We start from the raw sequence: 7391 nt of genomic DNA on the forward strand, positions 1-7391 counted from the left end.
TATCGTAGGCATGACCCAATACCCTTCTAGCACCGAATCATTTTCTATGAAGGCACCACCTTGGTCGACACTTTGGAGAGCTCTTTCACCTTCCCAAAATGCCACGGACTTCAGGTTTTACACTCAAACCCGAATTTTAAAACTAAACCTCATGAAGCATGCAATGAAATTGCATTTTAGGAAATATTATACTAAAAGTGAAGTATTTCTAACAAGCTTAACTTCCATAAAAAGAAATGATCATAAATGATCAAATATTCATAAAAATGTAGTTTTGTTTGGTTTTTCTTACAAAGCATCCAAAACCCCCTATTTATAGGAGTGATAAAAGGGGATAGTGGATAGGTTTCCCAATGTGGAATGGATTATATGAAGAATCTGTCAATGAGAGACAACTACTAGCCTAATGGGTCCCCCATGCATGTAAGAGACATGTGAGATTCCTTATTGTATATGTGACATGGCCCGACCGTGTATAATATGCTAAGAATAATTTCCTTAGCCATAAAGTTCAATAGAACCAATGGATTAAGAATATGGATAAAAGAAAAAAGAATGACGAAGAAAATATAGTGCAAAGAATGTGAATTGGTATAGATGATAACCAACCACGAGAATAAGTCTCAGACCTGAAATCAAAACCATAGTTAAAACACAAACAATAGGCTAAATCCCACTGCAAAAGAGTGGAAGCCACAAACCAATAGAATCACTCCAAAGACCCGATTTTAAAGAAGGGAAGGTAAAAAAGAAAAGATAGTGCAGAGAATGTGAATTAATATGGATGATAACCAACCACGAGAATAAGTCTCGAACTTGAAATCAAACCACAGGTTAAAACACAAACAATAGGTTAAATCTCACTGCAAAGGATTAGAAGCCACGAACTGATGGAATCACTCCAAAAACCCGATTTAAAATATCAAAGTGGGAGGAAATCACATCCTAGCACTAGAAAAATATTGAGAGGGAACAATAAAGAAATTTACTTCAAGATTCACTCTACTCTATTACAATGATAGACAAGGACCTTATATAGAGGTCCTTGAGAAAAAGAAAATGCAATAAATAATAAATGAAACAAACCTAAAGGTAAGTCTAACTATAAGGAATCAAATAATAAGAAAAGTTTTAGATATGGAATTATACTATATGGAAAATTATAATAAAAGGTAACATTTAATAAGGTAACTTTGAGATTCTTCCATAATTATTTGTTGTCTTAGTCCTAAAGTCCTGGTTCTTGTGATCCTGGTCTCAGGATGACTTGGTTGGGTCACTTTTGAGTCGGATACAAAAGAATTGTAATGTCTAGCAAGTCCATCTTCAATAATCTTTTTTTTTTCTGAGCTTGGATGGCCGCATCATATCCTTCTTCTTGAAAAGTACTCTTGTTCTCCCGAACACGATATTCATCGACTCTACGACTCACAAGAAGACTCAATTTTCCCAAAGACAATATCGAGAAAACTCTAACGCAAAGTAGGAAAAAAATTATAAAGAACGAGATGGTGACAAATACCAAAAATTAATGTTTTTGAACATAATCGACTAAGGATAACTCAGGTTGATAGAAAACTTGAGCACATGGCTCTGATACCAGATTACACGGCCCGACTGTGCATAATTATGCCCAAAATAATTTCCTTAGCTATAAAATTCAATAGAACCAATGGATTAAGAATATGGATCAAAGAAAATAGAGTCAAGAAGAAAATATAGTGTAGGGAATGTGAATTACTGATAATAACCAACCACGAGAAAGGCTCGGACTTGAAATCAAACCATAGGCTAAAACACAAACTATAGGCTAATCCCACGGCAAAGGATTGGAAGCCAAGAACTGATGGAATCACTCCAAAGACCCGATTTGAAAGAATGAAGGATAAAGAAGAATTGATAGTGTAGAGAATGTAAATTAATATATATGATAACCAACCACGAGAATAAGTTTCGGACCTGAAATCAAACCATAAATTAAAACACAAATAATAGGTTAAATCCCACTGCAAAGGATTGGAAACCACAAACCAATGGAATCACTCCAAAGACCCCATTTGAAATATCTAAGTGGAAGAAAATCATATCCTAACACTAGACAAATATTGAGAGGAAACAATAAGAAAATTTTATTCAAAATTCACTCTACTCTATTACAATGATAGGTAGGGGTGGAAATAGGCCAGGCCAGGCCAGGCTTTGGTTAAATAGGCTTGGCCTGTCTTAAAAAGATATGGCCTGAGCCTGGCCTACCAGCCTGAAAAAAAATATTTTTAAAGCCTGAGCCTGGCCTTTTTAAAAGGCTGGCCTGGCCTACGAGCCTGTTTAAAAGGCTACATAATAATTTATTATTATTATTATTATTATTATTTTTTGTAAATTTCGTACTATAAATAAAAAATAAAACAGATACAATTATTTATATTATATATAAAAAAATAAAAAATTCTGTTTTTTAATGACAAAAATAATCATTTTTATTGCCATATAAAAATACAATATATTATACTAATAATTTGCAAAAAAACGTATATTACAATTCATTCAAATATATATATATAATTATTGGGAATAAGTCTTGCAAACTCCAGACAAAAGCTGATAGAAATTACTGCATAATGACATTAAAAAAAAAAACAGTTTACATCAATCTATTGTCATTAAGCTGATTGTTCTAACAAAGAAATAAGCAACGCTAACTCAGAAGCAATATTAAAAAATTCGACAAAAATATTTAGAAATTAATAACATAGTTTTTCAAGTTCACGTCACCCACAGGCCACAAGCCACAAGAATTGCAAATTCCCCCAAAGTTTCTGAAACCATTAAATCTGTTCAAGTACAAAAGTTGATCAAATTAGTATTATATCTGAAATTTCTTCCTTCTATATATAAATTACGCAAAGCATCAAAAAATTATATTAGAACAAAAAGAAAAAAGGAATATCTTACTTACCAATACAATAAAAGTTTCAAGAGAAAAATAGCAAATAGATCAATAATATCTTCTGGACATTAGCATTTCCACTCCTGAAATCAAAATTTAAAATTTCAGCACCTGCAAATCTATCCAAATATTTTAAAAAAATAAATAAATAATTGTAATATCAAAACAACCACCTGCAAACCTATCTAAATATTTCAAACAATACATCCTGCAACAAATTTCAGAAAATCAAAGTTGAATCCTCCCAAAATACATCATGCAACAACAATATCTTACTAAAAAAATCAGATTTTCAAACAATTAATCTGTATAAAAAATTTCAGAAAATATTATAAATTTAAAACGTACCGCAACCAAAGTATTAAAGAACTTCTTTAATCTATAAGCTTATCTCCTTCAAAGACTCATTCACCTTCAAATGAGAGAAATATTTTTATTAGAAAAAAATATATTGTGGGTGATGAATAAGATAAAGAAAAGACAGTTAATAATAAAATTTACCTTCTTTTTTTTCAAGTTGTATTTATGTCGAAGCCAATCTCCTCCACAAATTAGTGTCTCAATAGATTCTTCATTCAATCTTGAACGATATTCATCTATAATTCTACCTCCAGCACTAAATGTAGACTCTGAAGCTACCGTTGATATTGGAATCGCAAGTACATCAGCAGCCATCTTCGATAAAACTTTATATTTCATGCTGTTGTTCCTCCACCACTCCAAGGCACAAAATGAAGACATATTTCCATCAGGAATATAAACACTGTCCTCGAGATAGGCATCCAATTCAGATTTTGATACAGGAATTGCTTCTTTTGCTTTTACAAGACTCATAATTTGATCAAACCCAGTAACTATCGCAGATTCAGATTGGGTGGTGGCAGAGGAGATGTTAGCCATATTGCACTGACTTGAGGATGATTCTTCAACACTTAAGGCCACATAATCATTATATAGTTGTTGCAGTGAAGCACGCACTTTGTTCACATACTCGGCAGCAACTTCTTCAGACTTGTATATCATTGGAAAACATATTTCAACACCATGAAATTTAACTCTCGGATCCAATACATTTGCAACAGCCATCAATAGATTGCACTCACCCCAATATTTATCAAACTTTTCTTTCATTTGCGTTGCCATTTGTATCATAAAAAGATCATCATCCTTTGTCGCATCATCAATTACTTGCTTCACTTTCCAGACCTCTGAAAGATACAAGTTGGCAGTAGGATATTCACTTCCAGATATTAAATTGGTAGCTAAGTTGAAAACCTCTAAAAGTTTACAAACTTTCTCGACTTTCTCCCAATCTTCATTTGAAGGTGCAAATGTATAATGAGGTTCTCTTTCTTGGTATTCTGAGAAGACAATCTTGAATTTTAAAGCAGCGGCTAACATGTGATATGTAGAATTCCACCTTGTTGGACAATCAATTATCAACTTCCTTTCTTTTAGATGCTTTTGTTCAACTACTTCACCAAAACTCTTCAATCTTGAATCATTGAAGTTTACATACTTCACACTTTCACGAACATTATGGATGATATCTTTGATTCGACTAAGCCCATCTTGCACCAAAAGATTCAATATGTGTGCACAACATCTAACATGAAATAGAGCTCCATCGAGGACAAGCTTGGTGCTGCGTGATATGTAGTCTTTTAGATACCTCAAGCACGAGTCATTATATGAAGCATTGTCAACTGATACTGAGAACACTTTATCTTCGATCCCCCAAGCCTTCAAACATTTGAAAATGGCATTGGCTACATCAATTCCTCGCCTTGGAGCAGGCACCTTGACAAAGCTTAAAATTCTTTTCTGAAGCTTCCACCCAGAATCTATAAAATGACCAGTGATTACCATATATTCAATCACTTGATGACTGGATTTCCACATATCTGTTGTCAAGCTAATCTTGCTCACACTCTTTAATAATTCCTTCAATGCTTTTCTTTCTGCTTCATATATTGCTATGCAATCACTTCGTATCGTCTTACGAGAAACTTTCTGAAATTCAGGGTTCGCATACTGAAATGACCATATAAAAGCATCGTCTTCTACAATGCTAAAAGGATACTCATGTACCATAATAGAAGTGGCAATGACTTCCCTCATCTTTTCATTAGAAAATCTAAACCCCGGACTTATAAACGGATTACTTGAATTGGATGGCTTAAAAGGAATGACACATTGTTTCTTTTGTGTCTTTTGTGAAGCCATTTGTACTGACCTCTGCAAACACCCTTCTGAATGTCTCTTTAGATGGCTTGTGCTCGCACCTCTTCCCCCAGTAGCAAATGCATTTTTACAGTATTTGCAAATAGCTTTCTTAACACCTTCAGCAACTTGAATTTCATCAAAGTCATTCCACACAATTGAAGTTTTTTTCCTTTTTTTCCTATTGGCACCTTCATTTGCTTGATTTGAATTCCTTTCGTCTTCATTTCTGTTATCATCCACAGGTTGGCTTGAAAGGGAATCCACTGATATACTATTGTGTGTATCAGATGGAAGATCAAAAATATTTGTTTCATCCATCGAAGCCATATCCTGCTTCAAAATAAATAAAAAAATTTATTTAATTAATGATATACATTATAAACGAAAATATCAGAAACTGTTCATTCTTGTAAATATATATCTTATATTTTTCTACAAAAATATAAAATTTTCATTTTAATCTAAATAATATAAAACACAAAAATAAAATAACAAAACTATTTTAAAAAAATGACGTTATAAAAAACCAAAAAAAACGTCATAAAAAAATATATAAGATAAATAAAATATAACAAAAAAACAAAAAATATATATATTGAAATTCATATCTAAATAAAAATAACGAAAAAAAACATATAAAAACGATATTTACCTTATTTTTCCAAATTCCACCGGTAGCAATAAAAAAGAAGAGGCGATGAAGACAGAAGAAGGAAAAAGAAAAGTAGTGGGTCTCTGTGAAGAAGATTGCAAAACCCTGGACGGCGTGGAGGTCTGGCAGCAGTTGCAGGCTTGCAGCGGTGGAAAAGGAATATGGACAGTTGTTGTTCAGTTTACAGCGGGATAATATTTGAATTATGATAAAAGAAACAAAAAAAGGAACATGTGTGCAGTAGTTGTTCATATTTGAAATTTTTTATTGGGATAAAAATTATTTTTATTTTTGTTTTTTATAATAAATTTATAATTAAATTTTTTTTTTTATATATCATTATTATATATAAAACTATTCTTATTTTATAATAATAAAAAATAATTTTATATAATAATAATATTATTATTAAACAGGCCGGCCTGTTTAGTAAATAGGTTTTTTCATAAGCCTAAGCCTATTCTGTATATATAAACAGGCTTTAACAAAAATCTGAACCTGGCCTTTCTAATAAATAGAACAGGCCAGGCCAGGCTTGATGTAGGCCAGGTCATAGGCCCCTGACAGGCCGCCTGGCCTATTTCCACCCCTAATGATAGGCAATGACCTTATATAGGTGTCTTTGAGGACAATAACATACAATAATTAATAAAAAAAAAAAAAACAAAAGGTAAGTCTAACTATAAGGAAACAAATAATAAGGGAAGTTTTAGATATGGAATTATACTATATGGAAACTTATAATAAAAGTATATATAATAAGGTAATTTTGAGATTCTTCCATAATTTTTTGTTGTCTTAGTTTTGAAGTTCCGGTTCTTGTGATCCTAACATTGGGATGACTCGGTTGGGTGACCTTTGAGTCGGATACAAGAGAATTGTAATATCTAGCAAGTCCATATTCAATAATCTTTTTTTCTAAGCTTTGACGGCCGTGTCAAGGAGTACTTCGAATGCGCTTTTGTCCTCACTCATTCTTAAAAAAAATGTACATATTGTTGATATGAATAATCTATTTAGTTCACTTAACCATTATTCAATCTCGATAGCATGTACTAACTCATTCATACATAGGAATCGGTCTAGCTAGCCCAACTGCAAAATTCATATTAAGTTAAAAATACAATTAAAAAAAAAAAACCAAGCATATCCGTTAGAAAAAGAGAAATTTTTAATATTTTTATCATTGTTAAATAAATGTTTAGACAGTAGCATACATGTATAAAAGTGGGCTGCAATTGTTTTAGACTTTATATTCACATTATCTAATATTCTATATTTGTGTTTTATTTTGTTTACTGAATATTTTAATTTTTTTTATACTATTTATATTTTTTATACTAACAACGTATAGGAAACGATAGATAATAGTAATAAAAAATTCTCTTTTTTCTCACTATAATTATGAATTATTTTCAAATTCATTTCACTTTTCAATTCAATATGGTCTGGATGAGTGATTTTTTTAATTTAAATTACTCCATGCGCTTCATTTTAAAGGAGTTATTTAAAATTTTGCAATAGATTAAAAAATAATAGTACTTTTTTCGTCTCAATTCAAAGTAT

General features: G+C 31.6%; 2 protein-coding genes across 3 annotated transcripts; both read right to left on the reverse strand.

Moving 5' to 3' along the window:
- Positions 1 to 2644: 2644 nt before the first annotated feature.
- Positions 2645 to 4816, reverse strand: LOC127248834 (zinc finger BED domain-containing protein RICESLEEPER 1-like). Its single transcript, XM_051271376.1, has 3 exons — positions 3449 to 4816; positions 3296 to 3359; positions 2645 to 2831 (listed from the first exon to the last, which is right to left on the reverse strand). Exons 1-2 carry the CDS (start codon positions 4814 to 4816, stop codon positions 3327 to 3329), a joined length of 1401 nt encoding a protein of 466 aa, XP_051127333.1. The 3' UTR covers positions 2645 to 2831; positions 3296 to 3326.
- Positions 4760 to 6097, reverse strand: LOC127248474 (zinc finger BED domain-containing protein DAYSLEEPER-like). 2 transcript variants are annotated; one of them, XM_051270829.1, is made up of 3 exons: positions 5826 to 6097; positions 5184 to 5503; positions 4760 to 4960 (listed from the first exon to the last, which is right to left on the reverse strand). In XM_051270829.1, exons 1-3 carry the CDS (start codon positions 6075 to 6077, stop codon positions 4924 to 4926), a joined length of 609 nt encoding a protein of 202 aa, XP_051126786.1. In that variant the 5' UTR covers positions 6078 to 6097; the 3' UTR covers positions 4760 to 4923. The 2 variants fall into 2 exon arrangements, with proteins under 2 accessions (XP_051126786.1, XP_051126785.1); XM_051270828.1 differs by having other exon boundaries at positions 5184 to 5506.
- Between the last annotated feature and the right edge of the window lie 1294 nt (positions 6098 to 7391).

Source organism: Andrographis paniculata, unplaced genomic scaffold, assembly GCF_009805555.1.
Source record: "Andrographis paniculata isolate CXL003 unplaced genomic scaffold, ASM980555v1 Contig34END, whole genome shotgun sequence".
Taxonomy (NCBI): Eukaryota; Viridiplantae; Streptophyta; class Magnoliopsida; order Lamiales; family Acanthaceae; genus Andrographis; species Andrographis paniculata.

Excerpts from the sequence above, each read along its gene's own strand:
- LOC127248834 (XM_051271376.1), bottom strand. The coding sequence starts at position 4,816 with ATGGTAATCACTGGTCATTTTATAGATTCTGGGTGGAAGCTTCAGAAA. Across the intron at positions 3,360-3,448 it reads ACAACTTGAAAAAAAAGAAG|GTGAATGAGTCTTTGAAGGA; the intron begins GTAAATTTTATT and ends TCTCATTTGAAG.
- LOC127248474 (XM_051270828.1), bottom strand. The coding sequence starts at position 6,077 with ATGAACAACTACTGCACACATGTTCCTTTTTTTGTTTCTTTTATCATA. Across the intron at positions 5,507-5,825 it reads GTGGAATTTGGAAAAATAAG|CAGGATATGGCTTCGATGGA; the intron begins GTAAATATCGTT and ends TTTATTTTGAAG. Across the intron at positions 4,961-5,183 it reads TCAGAAGGGTGTTTGCAGAG|AAAGTTTCTCGTAAGACGAT; the intron begins GTCAGTACAAAT and ends CCTGAATTTCAG.